Consider the following 17,752-nt stretch of genomic DNA (forward strand, 5'->3'; position numbering starts at 1 on the left):
CCGACCAAACACTCCAGCACCATCTGAACGTGCCGACGAAGGCAAGGCTTCAACAAGTAGCACCGGCGACAGGACCACAGAAACGACTTCGTCGCCGCCTACAGACACTGGTAGCCAAGGCGAAGCCGAAAGAAGAGCCGCCAGGGTTGGCCCTATGACCACGAGTCCCGCGAGCAGTCGGGGCTCCAGCAAGACGCGCACGTCCCCAGGCTCCCGCCCAAACCGTGCGACCAAAGTCAACGAAGCCGAGACAACGAAGCGAACGCTGCGCCCGCGTCTAGGCAGCGGTCGCCGTCGAAGACGAAGTCGTCAACGACGTCATCGCCGCAGCAGTCGTCAGCCGCTCATTTGCCCCGAAATGCTGGGCGAACCGTTGTCGACTTCGAGCTACCGATGCATACAGCTGCCGCCCGGCAAGACGGTGTTTTCTGAGATTGCTCAGAGGAGTCCCATATTTCACGTGTATGCCGAGACGACCAGGCCTGATGCGACGCCCGGGCCAGCGACGCCGGGGCCAGCGACGCAGTCGCCTCAGCAATCTAGCGTGCCGACCAAGGCGTCGCTGTCGATGCGATCGCCGGCTCCCGCCGACGGGACAACGACCGCGACGGCGCCGTCTTCTCGGAGGCCGCCCTGTGGGTTGGTTCCCGAGAGGCCCGCAACGCCGGCGCTGTACGTCCTTCGTTCGCGGTCTAGCCTCAGCCAGGACAGCAACGTGAAGTGCGGTAAGTTTTAAGTAAGACAAAATTGGAGGCATCTCCAATCCTCGACTTTGTTGTCATGTAGTGGCGATCACATTTCGGCGTTCGTGTCGTTCGGTGTGTCCGTTGGTTTAGCCTTGCGTTTCTTCGCACTGCCAAAGCGGATCCCAGAGGCCGCGTAGAAAGAGGCACATGGTTGAGATCTGCTCCGCCAGGCACCGCGACGATCCCAGAGCTTACAAGAAAACCTTATGCTCTTTCAATGAACTCATTCAGTTAATTTTCATTAATTATCCTGACAGTTAATTTATCCTTATCTTCAGTAAACTTATGCTCCGATATCATGTGTATGTGAGGGCCCTTAAAGTGGTGAGGGCCGTTAAAGGGCCCTTTAGTTCAAGGCGGAGAGGACCCTCAAAGGCTGAGGGCCCTTAAGGGGCCTTTAAAGGGCCCTCACCACCTTGAGTTCAAAGACGTGGAAGTGGTTTGTTCCTCGCCTTCACTACCCTTCCTACAGGTGACATCTTCTCCTCGCCACTTATCTCTTAAAAGCATGTGTACAATGGCAGCATTAAGCATGGAGCCTATCGGGATTTCGCGCTTATCGGCCACATGCTGTTATCTCCGCTGCGCAGTCGAAAATGCACAAAATGCATCGAAATCAGTTGATCACGCGCGATAGTCGTGCGAGGCAAGGAAGAGCGGGTGGGCGGCTGCATGGGAAAGCATTGCAGGAGACAATTCACAACAGATATTTCGCGTATATGGGCCGGTCGAGAGTATGTACCTTAATGACGTCACATGAATTACTGTTCTTGCGTCACGAAGTGCGCCAGAAATACGAGAAGCGCCAGTAGAGAATAACGCGCTTGTTTTTTTTGTATTTTTAGAGGCTGGTTAGGGGCCCTTTAACCGGAACCAGAACCATCGACTTTGTAGCAATTTTATTTTTTACATGACATTTTCTGCATATTCGGGAAACCGGAAGTGTGAGAAGGGAAGTACTTCAGAAGGGCTGCAGAACCGGGCGAGTTGGAGTTAGCGCCTACCTATCTCTACATATGTGTAGTGTCCCTTTCTTTTATGTACCGCGCTAATACACGCTACATTCATGGAAGTACATCCCTTAGAAAATTTTATATAGACAGTCTATAGACTCTCTAAATTCATTTTTCTAAGGGTTACAAGAGAAACAAAAATGTCGCTCCCTGCCCGTGCCACTAAAATTATACATGGTTGATTCCTCTTTCATAGGAATTGTTCGTAACACGAGAGTGAAACGTGCCTCCTCAGAAGCAGTTGCGGGTGGTGTTGGACGTTAAGAAATACAATTTGCACAGTGCGATGAGGTAGATAGTTCAGAAGGAGTAGACTGGTCTACCCCTGGAGATGTCTACAAGCGAAAAGAATGCGTTGGTGGGAGAGTAGGTGCATTGTCTGAAATTGTTTCGCGTCTTGTTTGCGCTCTGCTTTTATTTTCAGTCTACTAGCGAGAAATCTTCAAACCCCCATGCACTTCACCCGCATCTACCCCAGGCAATACCCCGACGCTGGCTATAGACTATGTAAACAAGTATACGCAGACGTAGAACACATCCCACGGAAATGCACACACACTACAAAGCTCTTCGAGCACAGAAACACGGAACTCCTTGAGGCGCGTGGGCGCGACGCTCTGGCTAGCTCAGAATGAGAAGACCAAATTTGGTCCATCCAGTAGGCCAGGGTGATGGTGGAAAAGCTAAAACTTGCCGCGAGCGCCGGAGTGGTCTAGGCTAGGCCGCCAGTCTGCAGGTTCTGAACAAAATTTTGTCCAGACAAGTCCAAAATTGCTAATGGGAGCTTGATTTCTTTGGTTAATCACTATTATTGAACACGAAGCCTCCTTAGCTCAGTTGGTAGAGCATCGGACGTGTTATTCGAAGGTTGCAGGTCCCGTCCATGCCCTCGGCGAGTCGTCTTTACGCCCACTTTATTTTCTTCGCATTTATATCACAATTTCTACAAATAAGGTCCCCTATACTTTCCTTGGCCTGAAATTCCCCTTTTTTCATTTGTTATTGAACACGATTTCTTGTATCTTCCCTTACGTCTAAAAATTATCGAGATTGAACGACATTTGGAAGTGCATGGTAGACTACTAGTGGAGTTCTATCAGCGCGGTGTGAACGTAAGTTCCTCAGGCTATTGTGAGTTCGCCCTTTTCGCATACTCTTTAAATAAGACATAATATTTATGACTTCAGAATTTCAACAGATCTTCTACTACTGTCATGAGGTTAAAAAAGAGCCCGGCGGCCTTTGCCAATCCTAAAGTGCCTTCATTCGAAATGGAAAGTAATTACTTCTCTTCGTTAAGGTAAACTTTACCCCGGAAGTTACGCCTATTTAAGCCCGATTAATATGTAAGATTTCCGCGTGCTCAGGAAATTGCACTACGTTCACGTAAAAGAAAAATAAAACCGGGTGATATTTACGCAAAGTTCAGGGATCTTGAACACTAAACAATTCTTATTCCGCTTCGAGCGGAACATAAAAGACACAAAACTTTTCCGCAATCTAATTCCGTGCGAAATGAGGTCCAAGTTAGCGCAGTTTATTACGGATTCAATCAAGTTAACGTACGCGAAGTTAGTGCTTTGATTAGGAGGTTCCATTATTGAGGGAAACGGACGCTACCGTCATCTCCTGCAAGCTGGTCTTCGCTACAGTGACACAAACAGTTATGACCGATGGATACATGACAACACATTCCACAAGACACTTCTTCACTTCATAGACAACACCGGCCTAACGGCGCACATTTAACACAAATATACAAAACAAATATTATGCCTTAAGGGCAAGTCTATGTCGCAAAAAAAAAAAAAAAGACCATCTGTGCCGGTGCAGTTTTAGTACTAAACCCTGTTATGGAACTTCTTGTTCCAGCCAGCGCAATCCTTAATTATACGTTCCTTATATTATCCATTCTCATGTAATGACTTATTCATAATATTTTGTATTAGTAACGCTGAATAATGATTCACTTGATTCTTTTTATTTCCACATGTTTTTGTTTTTTTGTGCCACTGTTGGAGTGAGACCAACAGACAGTTAATCCAAAGAAATCATAGGCAACATTATTTGTTGTTTTTTAACTGTAGAGTAATGATTATGACACAAATTGAAAGGAATTAAAGTGGACAAGGAATCACTCTTTCCGTCGGTGAGATTCGAACGCACAACCTTCGAAATACGCATCCTCGATAAAAACCCAACAATGTGGACGAGGGAGCGCCCTCCGTCATAGCTGAACTGGGACGCCTAATTAAAAAGGTTGTGGGTTTGGATCCTACCAACGTAAAGGGTGCTTTTTCGTCCACTTTAATTCCTTTCAATTTAGGTGATAATCGTTACCCTACATTTAAAAAAAGAGCAAATAATACACCCTATGCTTTCATTGGCTGAATAGTCTCTTGATTTCATTGGTTGTGTCTAACGAAGAAACGAGCCCCTTGAACAATTTCCTTTTTTATACCATTGTAGGTAAGATAACCTACCACGCAAAATAAAACATCAAAATCAATTTTACTCATGCGTTCCTATTTTTCATTTCTTTATGTAGTTGGATAGCGGAGGGCTGGGTATTGGAGAACATTGTCACAATCAGGTTGTACATAGTTCGAAACTAATACATGTACTACTAACTCAGAGGTGACATAGAACAGTGAACGTTGCCGAATTTCAAGCAAAACATAAAAAGCTTGCCAAAAAACACACTGTGTTTGTGTTGCTCGGTTCCGTCCTATTCTGTCCGCGTTTGCATGACTCGCCGTCTTTCATGATGAATTCCTGCAAACTAACACTAGTTTTCGTTTACCTAAGTCTCTGAATCACTGCTTAATACTGCGTTCTCTGGACCAGCTGAAGTATTCTGAAGTACGAGCGATTCTTTGTAGATGCGAGATTCATACTAATTTTATGCTTGACGTAATGTATCACGAGCGTGAATACTTTAGCAACCACGGCACCATGTCCAAATTTTCTCGGGTTCTATTGTGTCTAGCATTCGTGGTATCTCGACATAAGGGTATGATGAGTTGGAAACTATGTAGGATGTATGCGAATAATATTTATATTGTGAGCACAATATTCACAGCCTCCGTCCTTGATCTTCTTCACCTGTATGTAATCATCATCACTGTGAGCGTCTTCTTCGTTCGAAGGGTTGGTCAGGCGTCCCTGCTGAATAAAAGGCGTCGATTCCACCACATTGCTGCCGTCTTGCAGAGTACTGAATACTAGCATTGGCTAAAACCACACTTAAGAATATGTCGACCTAGCATATCCTGACGAAACGGATTTTCAGCTATCCCATATACATCGACAAACTTAAAGCAAGTTTAGTTCTGTATTCCTCAAATGTAAGTAGTTCTCCTTTGTGCATTCAGTTGTCTTCAGTTCAAACGATAGGTGGCCCTTTTAAATCACGTGCTGCGGGACGTTCACACTGAAAACTACGTGACACACCGGCCCTCGAGTTGTTAATCGGCGATACTCAAGAGGCTCGACCTGGGCTGGCCACGTATTGCGTCGGACAGACAACCGGTGGGCAGTAAGAGCAACGGAATGCTCACCAAGGGATGGGAAACGCAGTCGAGGAGGGCAGATAGTTAGATGGAGCGACGAAATTAAGAAGTTCGCAGGGATAAAACGGAATGAGCTCGCATAGGATAGGCTAAACTGCTGATCATTGGAAGACGCTTTCGTCCTGCGATTAACTTAAACGGGCTGAGAATTATTATTATTATTATTATTATTATTATTATTATTATTATTATTATTATTATTATTATTATTATTATTATTATTATTATTATTATTATTACGATGGATACATAATATATCTGCAAAGACGGTGTTCACACACCTCCAAGTGCTGAATTTTACGAAAATCACGAAGCCTAATGCATCACACAGGCGCTGTTGAAAGACCATCCAGTCAATAGCCATCGAAACGCCACAACTCCATCGACTCGATGATATGTGAAGTTCGCACATTTCAAGTGGCAAAACCATTTTATCAAAGAATCCATAACGCTCACACATACTGCTTTTAAAGCGTGCTGGTCCAATTTCTCTTTCTTTTTGTTTTCATGTGTACGAGCGCACTGTGAACTACAGGGCACAGCTGTGTCCGCTTCCATCGCTCAATGGTGATCGAAGATTCGGTAAAGCTGTGGAGTGCTCCGCTGACTCGATAGACTATGCACTCGATGGCCTTCGAAACACCCCGTGTAGCCGATCGTGCCTCACCGTTGAATCAACAGACTATCGGTTGGAAGGCCTTCCAAACTCTCGTGTGACACGGGTATAACTGCGAACGCCCGTTCTATTGGCGTTTTCTTAGTTTTTTTTTTCTTTCTTTCACGCGATAAACAGTTGGTGGTAGTCTGTGCTTGCTCTATGCTACCTCTGCTTCTGGGTGTCGCGATTGCGCTGGCCGTTAGAAATTCAAACCACGCCTCGGTGCACGAAAAATGGATGCTACCGGAAACGGTGACCATAAGCATGAATCCTACAAATCATGCGAACCCCAGCGAAAACGTACGAGAAAAAGTAAAACAGAAAAATCTTAAGTACTCGAACTTTAAAAAAATAAAAAAAAGAGCCCGAGCAGGTCGCATTTTCATTCCAGCCTTCCCAATTTGGGGCAGTATATATTATCGCATTTTGTCTTCTAGGATCGCCATTTCCCGTTGAGACATTCGCTCAGAATACAGGCGGACGTGCTGTATGGGAGCTGTTTACAGCGAGCAAGCTGAGTTGAGCCAGAATAAAGAAAAAAAAAAACAAACTAGACTGCAGCGTTTGCACAGCGCGTATGACGCGGGGATTGCCAGCGCGAGCCGCACAAGATTTAGTGTAACATGAGTCCGGAACGACTCTGCAATAAGATCCAACTGGGTGCGCATTTGGTCGCTAAGAGTACGGCAAGGATTGCGTCATATCTGTAGGCAGAAAGAAAAACTGCGCATAAAGAAGGAGACAGTTGGGAAAGTTTCGTGTGCTTGTGGGAAACCTGTAATGGACGTGACATGTTTCTCAGGCGGGGGGGGGGGTGGGGGTGGAGGGATGTTCATCTTGATAAACAAGCTGCAAAAACAAAAAAAAAAGAAGAAGACATTCCGTCGGCACGAGCTTTCATCTAGCGTGTAAAACATTGCACTCTAGGAATGACGAAAATGTCGCCAAAGTGAAGCCAGTAGCGACGCCGCATCTTGTGGCTTCCTCTCAAATCACAGCTCCCTTGCTGCGGAAGTTGACAGGCTTTTTTTTTGTATTTGGGAAGGCGTCCGTACCGCCATGAAGGTCGCAGTTGAGGTGAACATCGCGTGTTTGGAACGAAAACGAATGGGCAAAATATTTCGCGGATATTTTGCGGAATAGGCAAAAATGTTCAAAATTTTCCACATATGAAGTTGTACTTGAACCAGGGCGTCGGAACGAAATGTTCTTCGTTTCGCTTTTAGTTTGGTTCCACCGAAAATCGTTCCGTTCCGTTTCTGTTCAGGAAATAAAAATATAGCATAGCCTGCACTGGAGACAGCGAAATGCTAAAGAGGCAGCGGAACTGATGGGTGCATATGTAGCACGGGCTTTGGCCGTTCTGCTAAGTTGTGCAAATTTTTCTTTCTTTCCTCCTCTATTTCTTTCTTCATCTCTGTGTTTTTTTCGACGTCGTTTTTATCTGTTTATTTATATTTACTTATTTCTCTCTCTCTCTCTCAATTTCTTTCTCTTTCCTGTTCTTTCTATCTTTCATCCTTCTTTTTCTTTCTTTCTCTCTATTTCGCGCTTGCTTCTTCCATCTTTCTATCGTTTTTATCTTCATCTTTCACTCTATTTTTTTTCACTCTCTTTCTCTTTCTGCATTTCTTTCTCTCTGTTTCTCTCTTTCTCGTTCTTTCTGTGCTCCGCTTTACTCTCTCTCTCCTGCTCTCCCTCCTCCTCACCATCACATCTCTCCTCCTCACGCTAACTTTCCTTTCCCACCCCCTTGCTACACTAAACTATAAAAGGCTATGCTAGGCTCTGTTAGCGTGCCTGGATAGCCGAGTGGTTAGGACGCTCGCCTTCTGATAGGGGGTACGCGGCTACGAATCCCGCGTTGTGCGGCATTTCTTTCAGCAATAATTTTTTCCCATCCTCTTTCTTTACATCTTTCTTTACATCTTTCTTTCCATTTGTCTGTTGTTTCTCTCTCTCTCTCTTTCTTTCTTTTTTTTTTCTTTCTCTCACGTAGCCGCACAGTTGCATATACCCGTCGAGATGATGATAGTTTTCTGCGATCGACTCGCAAGGAACGATTTGCTAAACAGTTTCGATGTTTAAAAAAATGTTCCGTAACGGCTCGTAAAGGTCTTTACTGGTATGCATAGATTAGAAATTAATATAACAATAAAGACATAGCATTTGACTATCTCATAAGTGAATTACGAGTTCCCTGAGCAATCTCATTGCATTGCGTCAAGAGAGTGAGCATGATCTCAAAGAGCGCGTCTTCGCGAGAAATTCTGTGCAGGGGCCTTGCCAGGACTTGAGGGGTTCAACCCTTCCCCTCCCCGAATTTTTTTTTTCATTCTGCATCTGCATATATACACGTACACATACAGACGTATGCACTAAAATACATAAGGCAACGCCGACGCAGACAGCAAGCTACCACCAGGGGGACGCGCATAGAGCTTGTCTTTGCCACTTCAGGCTAGACACGATCGAAGTATGTTACACTTTACCCCCTACGTCCCCTGCCTACTCAACGCGGAGTGAATATATATCTATATCGTGTAAGCTTCAAAATTTTGTCTTCGCAAAAGGGCACGGGTTCTCTGGAATAGAGATTCGACGTAAAAACAAAGAAAGCAAAAATACCCAAATAGATAAGGCTAAATTGGACGTTTTCGGAAGGCCGTTTCGTCAGCGAGCTATTTTTGGTAATGCGGCAAGCGCGGATTCTGATTACCCTACTTCACGGCTAAATATCTAAAGTAATCTTCTGGCGCATATAAGAAGGCAAGTGAGCATCTATCGTATCGTATTCCCGGTAAATAGTTTCCCAGATTAAAGTTTCTACTGCATTTAGGCATCCCAGTTCACATTGCTGCAAAGACGTCGAGGCGTTTGGGTTGAAAAGTTAAAAGAAATATGTTAATTTAACCAAGCCCACTTACTGTACCACGTCGCTTGACTATCTTGGCTTGAAAGAGACGATACCTGCTGGATTATATGAAACAATGTTTTACGTTATCTGTTTCAAGAGAACAAAGAATTAATCGAAAAAAGAAAAAAAACTCGGGAGAAGAAAAAAGCCGGCAGATCCCACGCACTGTGGGAATCGATGTAATGCGAAGCAGCCAGCAAAGAGCTGCATACATCGTCTTGTATGTCATTGAGGAAAATGCGTGTCATGGTTTTCATGTTAACTCCTATTATTTATGTTCGTCACACAGTAACGTCGCGCAATACCAACTTCGGGGTCGATCAACGCCACCTAGACAAACTTCGTCAAGGCCGGGAAGCTAAACTCCATTTGTCGCGTGACGTCAGAGGTAGTGGGCTGACTTTTTTCAGTGGGCCGCTCTTGCTCGGCGGACGCTAGCACCCATGCATCATGCGACGCTGGTTGCGTTGTGCGCTGTGCTTGGTGGCGGATCATCGCCTACGCCCGCGTTCGGCGGCGCGTTCGCATCGGCGTTTTGGTCACTTCAGCATTACTAGTTTTCGAAGCTGGACGTGTATCGAATCTCTCACGCGCTGGCTGCCATCCGATGCCGAGTTAAGTTGAAAGCAGTGCGATAAACGCTAATGCTGCGTTGCTTTGAGTGCCGTCGGTTCCTTCGAAGCTGTGATGTGTGCTGCTTGTGTTTGTGCGCGTGTTGGTCGTTGAGTGACTAGGCTGTGATGCCAGGGAAGTGTTGTGTTCTACATTGTTGTGGCAACTACGACTCGAGGCCCAAGGCACACGTATTTGGATTTCCAACCGATGAAGACACGCGGAAGGCATGGATACGTGTTAACCCAAAGGATAATTTCAGCCCGACAAAGCATTCAAAGGTAAATACACACCTTCTCTTTTGATTTTCGTGTATTCCCTTTCATGTAGTATGATGGTATTACGTTTCGTTTTTGTCACGTGCGTGCGTTTCGCAGTATGTTAGGGTGAACTGCAGAAACGCGAATGGTAAAGTTGTCACTCTCTTGTCACTTGCAGGTGTACGAAAAACACTTCAGTCCGGACGATATTCTACGAGAAGTTTGCAATAAACAAGGCACAAAAGCGGAACGAGATGTGTATGCTTATTTATGTACTTTGAAGCATGCGTTGTTTTTCATTATTAGAACATTTGGCACGCAAATAACGGGGGTTCCAATCGAATATAAAAGTCGCCACATGTCACGCACTGTGGGAGTTGATGTAATGCGTAGCAGTCGGCAAGGATCTGCATATATCGAATTATTTGTCTGTGAGGCAAATGAAGGCCTTCAGGTCATAAGAATGGGTTCACTATTGAATGTTTGTTGTGCATTCATGCATGTACAGTTCGTTAAATACCATGCTATAGAACTTACATTCTCGTGTATGCAATACATGGCTGCTCATTTATATTCGTCACGCACTTATTTCACGTCCTACCGCTTTTGGTATAAATCCGGTTAGCGAAACAGCCGGAAGTTTACTTTGACAATGTCATATAATTCACGCCTTAATTGACAAACATGTCATGATTTGCATGCTAAGACCTGTCACTTATGCTCCTCATACAGCCACGTCACGGCATGCCAGTTTTGATACACATCTTGCTAGCCAAACGGTTGCGAGCCCACCATTAGCGCGGCATGCAAGTCATGCCGCACGTGGCATGAATGTCATGATTTTTACGTTACAACCTGTCTTTTATGTTCGCCATACAACCATGTAACGCTATGCCAATTTTAGTATACATACATTTAATGAAACGGCAGCGAGCGCTCCAAGAGTGTGTCATGTAAATCAAGCCTTACATGACATGCATGTCATAATTTACATGTTACAGCCTATGAGTCCTGTTTGTCATACACTCCTGTTCCGCGATACCGATTTCGGTGTACATTAAATGAACTAAACGGCCGCTAAAGCACGCATACCGTAGCTCACGCAGGTCGAGCGTCAGCCCACTAGTGACACGTCACTCGAACAGCTTCCAGGCCTTGACGAAGTTTGTCTAGGTGGCGTTGGGTCGATCAAGCTAGAGAAACGGCCACCAGCGCCCCATGAGCGTGGCACGCAAGCCATGCTGTACGTGACATACGTGTCATGACTTTCATGTTAACTCGTGTTATTTATGTTCCTCACACGGTCACGTCGCAAGATACCAATTTTGGTGTATATCAAGCTAGCGAAACGGCCGCCAGCGCCCCATGAGCGTGGAACGTAAGTCATGCTGTGCATGACATGCGAGTCATGATTGTCATGTTAACTCGTGTTTTTATGTTCGTCACACAGTCACGTCACAAGATACCAATTTTGGTGTATATAAATCTAGCGAAACCGCCGCCAGCGCCCCATGAGCGTGGCACGTAAGTCATGCTGTACATGACATGCGTGTCATGATTTTCATGTTAACTCGTGTTATTTGTGTCCTTTACACGTCACGTCACGCAGTACCAATATAGGGGTAGGTCAAGCTAGCGAAACTGCCGCCAGCGCCCCATGAGCGTGACACGTAAGTCATGCTGTACATGACATGCGTGTCATGATTTTCATGTTAACTCGTGTTATTTATGTTCGTTACACAGTCACGTCACAAGATACCAACTTTGGTGTATATAAATCTAGCGAAACCGCCGCCAGCGCCCCATGAGTGTGGCACGTAAGTCATGATGTACATGACATGCGTGTCATGATTGTCATGTTAACTCTGGTTTTTATGTTTGTCACACAGTCACGTCGCGCAATACCAATTTCGTGGTAGATCAAGCTAGCGAACATATGCAGCTTTTCTGGACACCAGCGGCCTAGTTCACGTGAACGCCACCACGTGGCGTATTGACCTTGAAGAATTCAAAAGTGCCGCCATGACGTATGCAGTGACGCGGCACTAAATAAAAGAGAATAAAAAGAAACAGTACACACGCCCCGAGACTGTCGCTTCACCTCGGTGCGCAGAAAAGAGAGCGCTGTTTGTCGGCGTTATCTCGACGGCGACGGCTGGCAATGAATTGGCAGTTTTTCTAGACGTGCCATGCCAAATGTCTGGCGGTTATAGACGCGCCCTCGATGCATGAAGAGAATCGTGCTTTTATTTGTTTGTTTGTTTGTTTGTTTGTTTGTTTGTTTGTTTGTTTGTTTGTTTAGTTTCTTGCGCTGGCCGTACCGGTGGGATATTGGAGCAGCATGCTGCTTTCCGAGTTCCTTTTTTCAGCTAGGGGGAACCATTATGTTTGGGTACGAACAGGATATTGTGGTTGCATAATAAACCGAATTTCCATTGGTGTACCACTTGGGTGATGCTCGTTTGCTCATTGCGTTACCTCAAATTAGAGCTGGATAAGTTTGAGAACGCTAGGAATAATAGTAAAAAAAGGAAGTTAAAGATAGTTTTTATTTGTTTTCATTTAGTTCTTATTGAAATGTGGCTGCCACCGCAAGCTTGGCGCCGTCTAAGCGGGTGTGAAAAAATGATACAGTCGTTGAAAGATGATCTTGTACACCGCAAAATGTGAACTTTGTTAGTTTTTTTGTTAGGAATGAACGTATAGTAGAACATATGCGACTGACGTGTTGTGTAATAATCTCTAGATATGCCGTCTATCCCGCTAAAAAAGGCACTTATCTATCCTATTTGCATTTCTTCTTTTTCTTTCTTTCTTTTTTTCCTTTTTTTCTCACGGTCGACTGACTCGTATGCTGGAGGTGATTGTCTTGAATCCTCTTGGCGCAGATACACCAATAGGTTACTCTAATGGGCTGGAAGTTCTCCTGAAGCTCACCTTTCATGTTCTGTAGGCGCAGTCTCTTTCAACTTTGCACTACAGCAAGCACAAAGTCAATCATGAATCACCTACTGGCCCAATCGTCCACTTTGATCAGCACGAAGAAATTCAGAAGAGCGAAGTTTGGCGTTTTTGCGCTGGCAACAACGATTGTTAATGCAACATAATATAGTAACTATGCCTACAATCTCTCAAAATCACTTCTTTATTCTGTATCACTCCTGATGTAGAATACAAAATGCATTTGACTTGCTCAACAACGGGTCACAAGACACATCAGAGAAAAACGAACCCTTTAATTCCCCCTTCTTTCGTTCACTCAGCATATGAAAATTTCTTCAGTTGTGAGTGGAGCTCCTTCTGTTGCCACGAAGATGTGCAGGCGTTCCAAAGGAAATCTTAAGCCTTTCTTTCCAGGAGGTTCCCTTAAGAGAACGATGGGGTTTATGCGCACAGGAATTTTGATTAGTAGTTTTTCGCTCGTAGCAATGACTGAAAAACACCAGTCTTCAGCCAGATAAAGCCTAGCGAAATCTGCTTTTTCCCTTAATATCTACTGCTTTTCAAGCAGTAGTCTTCTTCCTCTGAAAGCCCAACGGAAAATGACCCATGTCGAATAGAATGATTACAGCTCCGCTCGAGGGTCTTCAAAACCGGAGCTTTTTTTTTGTACTTCATGATGCAAAATATCAGCTGCGTATTAAATCCTGGAATCTTCTGGCTTGATAGGAATGTCAAAGCTGCGAAGAGATTCCTGGTTGGGATTCTTTTTTGGCTCAAACGTGTAGGCCCACCTTGAAAGTGCCTTCCACTGTATCGGGTAGGTTTGTCTCTATTGTAGATAAGAGAAGCATAGTAAAATAGATAGTAAGAAATATATAATTCAATATTAAATTTTACTGCAACATAAAAGTTGCAATAGAAATACGCGCAAAAGCGACTAAGAAAAATTAATAATATTTCAGAAGACACGATAACTGACATGTAGCCTCGACTTTAATAATAGGGATATCTGCACACAGGTGTGAAGTCTGGTTAATGGGCATCGATAGCACAGTGCTATCATAGATGCACGCGTTTTAGAAAACACCCTCTAGACATGGTATTCCCGCTCAGCTTTGTCTGAGTGGAAATAGGTCAAACAATTGAATTCCTATCACTCTGATAACACGTTATTTTTTTTCTTAGATTAGGCCCTAAATCTGCCCTAAATGGTGGCTCTGCGCTGTAGAGCACACACGTGTGCTGTACAGCGCAGAGCCACCATTTAGGGCAGATTTTGTAGTGACGCGGAAATTACCTCCTTGATAGTGAGAAAGTTCAAATATGTATACACAATAACCTTCTAAATATTTACTTATGGACAAATATTTGGGATCGTGGAACATGAGGTGAGCATGAGTGAGGTCAAGCCTTTTTAGAGTAAATACTTAGTCTATCACTATATATATATTCGTGATGTGCTTTCTTAAAGGGACTGACAATCGACCGAAATGTGTCACAAGACCCTGGCTGTGAATTACAGTGACATAAACGAGCTTTTTTTCACCTTATGATTAGGATTTGTATTGTTGAATTACGCTTTGAAAGTCACAACGGCATGTCGCGTTGCCTGACGGGCAAGCCTTCATAGTGCACGAATGAGATGTGCAGAATGCTGTACGTAGTACGCTGCTATTTACTAAAGAAAAAATGCGTTTAAAACTAATCCGCGCGTTATTAGGCATTCTCGATTTATTCTGTGCTTATAAAAGAGTAAAAGGAGTTGACGTTGAGAGGTGGCGTTGCCTTCGCGACTACTAGTGAACGCATGCCGAGCAACGGTGTATGCGCGCGCGCTTTCTACGTTGAATGAACTTCCAGGTAGCACACATCAAAAACCGGAAAAAAATGCATTCCATAACGTTTGGGCTGTGGCATGGGCTTCGCAAGACACTGAACTACGTAGGCGGTGTCACGGCTGAACGTTAGTAAAGGCATCTTTTCTTTTTTTAGTGAGTGCTACCCGCAAGGCATTCTCCACACACACACACACACCACACACACACACACACCACACACATTACATATATATATATATATATATATATATATATATATATATATATATATATATATATATATATATATATATATATCGAGAAAAGATGTTTCTGGGTCCAGGTAAATGAACGCAGTAAACAGACACGCGTACGAAGCGATTTATTGACGTTTCGGCCGCGGGTCCGGCCTTCATCAGAAACGGCGTATGCGCGCGTTGGTAATTTCTGATGAGTCTTCTGATGAAGGCCGGACCCGCGGCCGAAACGTCAATAAATCGCTTCGTACGCGTGTCTGTTTTACTGCGTATATATATATATATATATATAATATATATATATATATATATATATATATATATATATATATATATATAATATATATATATATATATATATATATATATATATATATATATATATATTATATATATATATATATATATTATATATATGCATTACCGACACGGTAGTCAAACCTGAGGCGAACAAGCAGGCGAGCTTGATCTGTTCATTAGTTTGATGACCGTAATTAGGCTTGGCTCGGGAACACAGTGCGGAGGGCAATCTAGTAAGCGTCGAATACTGGCTCATTGAATCGGTAAGCAGAACTGTAAAGCGAAAAGCGCGCTTGTTAGTTTTGAAGTCTTCTTCCTCGCTGTTTTCATTCACTCTGTTGTACATTGCTGCTAACATGGGTACCTGTTACGGGAAAGTCATCAGTAAATACAACATGCATGTGTCCATGCCTGGACTTCCCTCTTAGTACTCCCTCTTATTACTCTTTCAACGGCGTGAAGGGGCGTTGCGGCAACAAAGGCAGTGTGTAATCGGCTAATATTCCCTATGAAATTACCTATGCTTTTCAGGAAAGCAGCGTACACTAATGAACGTGTTGAAAGGGTGTCCGTTTCGCCTCACAAAAACCGTCCTGATATCGTGCATGCCTCTCGATTGCTTATCGCCGCGCGCCCGGCACTTCCACGTCACGAATGGCATGCACGCTATGAGCGTGAGGACAGCATTCTTCATAGGAAAGTGGCGAGTGCCGAGAATTCAAGAAAGGAAACGCAAGCCAGCAGCAAAGCAGCCGGTTGAAGATCTCTCCGTCGTTGCTATGGCAACGGCCGCGCGCGGCCACGCTCGCTTCCGAGTCTGCTTGCCCTACCGTTTCGCCCACGTCTGTTCCGTGCACACCCGGTCCCCGCCGCCGGTTTGCGCCAGTCAGCGGGGGGACGGGGGGGGGGGGGGGGCTAAAGGGAGGGGGCACTTGCTGAAGGCCTGACAGTTTGAGAGCACACCTATTCTCATATTCTTGTCGGTAAAACACCGCCTCGGTCAAACTTTTCGGAGGGGAGGCGGGCCCTTGGGGCATACCCCCTAGCTACGGGCCTGGCCTCTGGACTCCTAGGTGGCCCCGGTCGGTCTACGAAACTTCTTCCGAAGTACCACGGCCCGTACCGTGTGGTCTAGCAAGCCTCGTACTTTATATACGCCGTTCAAGTCGCTTGAGACTTATTGTAATCAAACAATGTCGAGGCATGAGATTGTGCTATGGACCTGCTAAAGCCTTACTGTCACTGTGCATCTGTCCGTAATTAGCCAGGATGGCTCTTTCTCGGAGGGGAAGTAAATGTAATGCAAAAGAGCAGCACTACTTGCAGAAGCACAGAACGCTGCTCCCGTAGAAAAAAGGCGACGATTCTACAATACAAGCTTTGCGTTGGTTCTACTATTACTGGTTCGTTTCTGCGTCGTCTCTAATAGTAGAGTACTTCTTTTAAATGCTCATTATATTACAAATGGCTGCCCTCATGCTTGCCTTGGTTTCGTTTTGTATTGCCTTCTTATGGTTGAGGTTAACTAAAATCTGGGTTCCATTTCTTCGTTATTAAATAATGGGTTGCGTGGTAATAAAAATAAAACATTAGACGTTTACTTGCTCCATTCCAAAAGCGAAACCTAAACTGCAGCAAATATCTTGGGTGCACATGCTCCAGCGAAAAAACAAGCAACTAAATCTTCAGCAGCGTTGTACTAGTAATAATAATTGCTGGAGTTCTACGTGCCCAAACCATAATATGTTTACGAGGCATGCCGTAGAGGAGGGCTGAGGAAATTTCGACCACTTCATTCAGTTCGTAACGTGCATCTAAAACCAAGTACACAGCTCTAGCATTTTCGCCTTGTTCAAAAATGCTGGACCACCGTCAAACCTGTGCCCTTTGGGTCAGCAGCCGAACACCGTAACCGTTGTACCACCGCGGCAAACATAGCAATTCTGAGAGAGACAAAAAAAAGAAGAAAAAAACCGCATTGGGATTCGAACCCAGGCCCCAGCGATTGCGTGCGAACAGCCAGCAGGGATGATCAACCCATTCAGCCACAGCGCGCGGCGGCTAGTCGTGATACGATAGCTATTATAAAGATACTACGGTCAAACTCTCCTTGCCACGCTCCTTGCAACTGTCCCCGCCTTCCAAAGAGCAGGAACGGAATGCAAAAGTGAAAACAGCTGCTTTGTTTGCAAAAATGCGCTGTAGACCATAATTCGATGTTTCACAGCGCAAGGAACGAGGACGACATTGGAAAAACACACACAGCGCTGAAGTTACAACTGACTATATTTTCAAACTTACAGCAATATATATGCGCTCTTCACCAGGAAATAAAAAAGAATAGAGCAAATGAAGCATACAAAAAATTCCTGAAAAAATCGTAGTAGAAGCCCAAACAATTTTGAAACGTGATAAAAAGTACACGAGTGCAGCTTCGCTTGCTCTTTCGAGCAACGAAAGTGAATTTCTCGCGATCGTAAAATATATGTGATATCGACGATGGTTGTTGTTTCCTGCGACTACAATTTTTGTACACCAGGCCTGCAATTGGCGCGTGACCAAAATCACGTAACATCGCACATCTACTTATGTGACTGCATCACGTAACAACTAGCCACGTGACTAAAAATCACGTAAAAATCACGTAATTAGACTCG

At 44.5% G+C, this 17,752-nt stretch overlaps 1 protein-coding gene across 1 annotated transcript in view; it reads left to right on the forward strand.

The window, feature by feature from the left end:
• Positions 1-17,752, forward strand: part of LOC119401566 (putative uncharacterized protein ENSP00000383309) — a 29,280-nt gene continuing 11,528 nt past the window's right edge. Inside the window, exon 1 of the mRNA XM_037668466.2 lies at positions 1-725. Coding sequence (XP_037524394.1) covers positions 155-725 — 571 coding nt within the window. The 5' untranslated portion in view covers positions 1-154. The remainder of the gene's footprint in view (positions 726-17,752) is intronic.

The sequence above is a fragment of the Rhipicephalus sanguineus genome, chromosome 8 (assembly GCF_013339695.2).
Source record: "Rhipicephalus sanguineus isolate Rsan-2018 chromosome 8, BIME_Rsan_1.4, whole genome shotgun sequence".
Taxonomy (NCBI): Eukaryota; Metazoa; Arthropoda; class Arachnida; order Ixodida; family Ixodidae; genus Rhipicephalus; species Rhipicephalus sanguineus.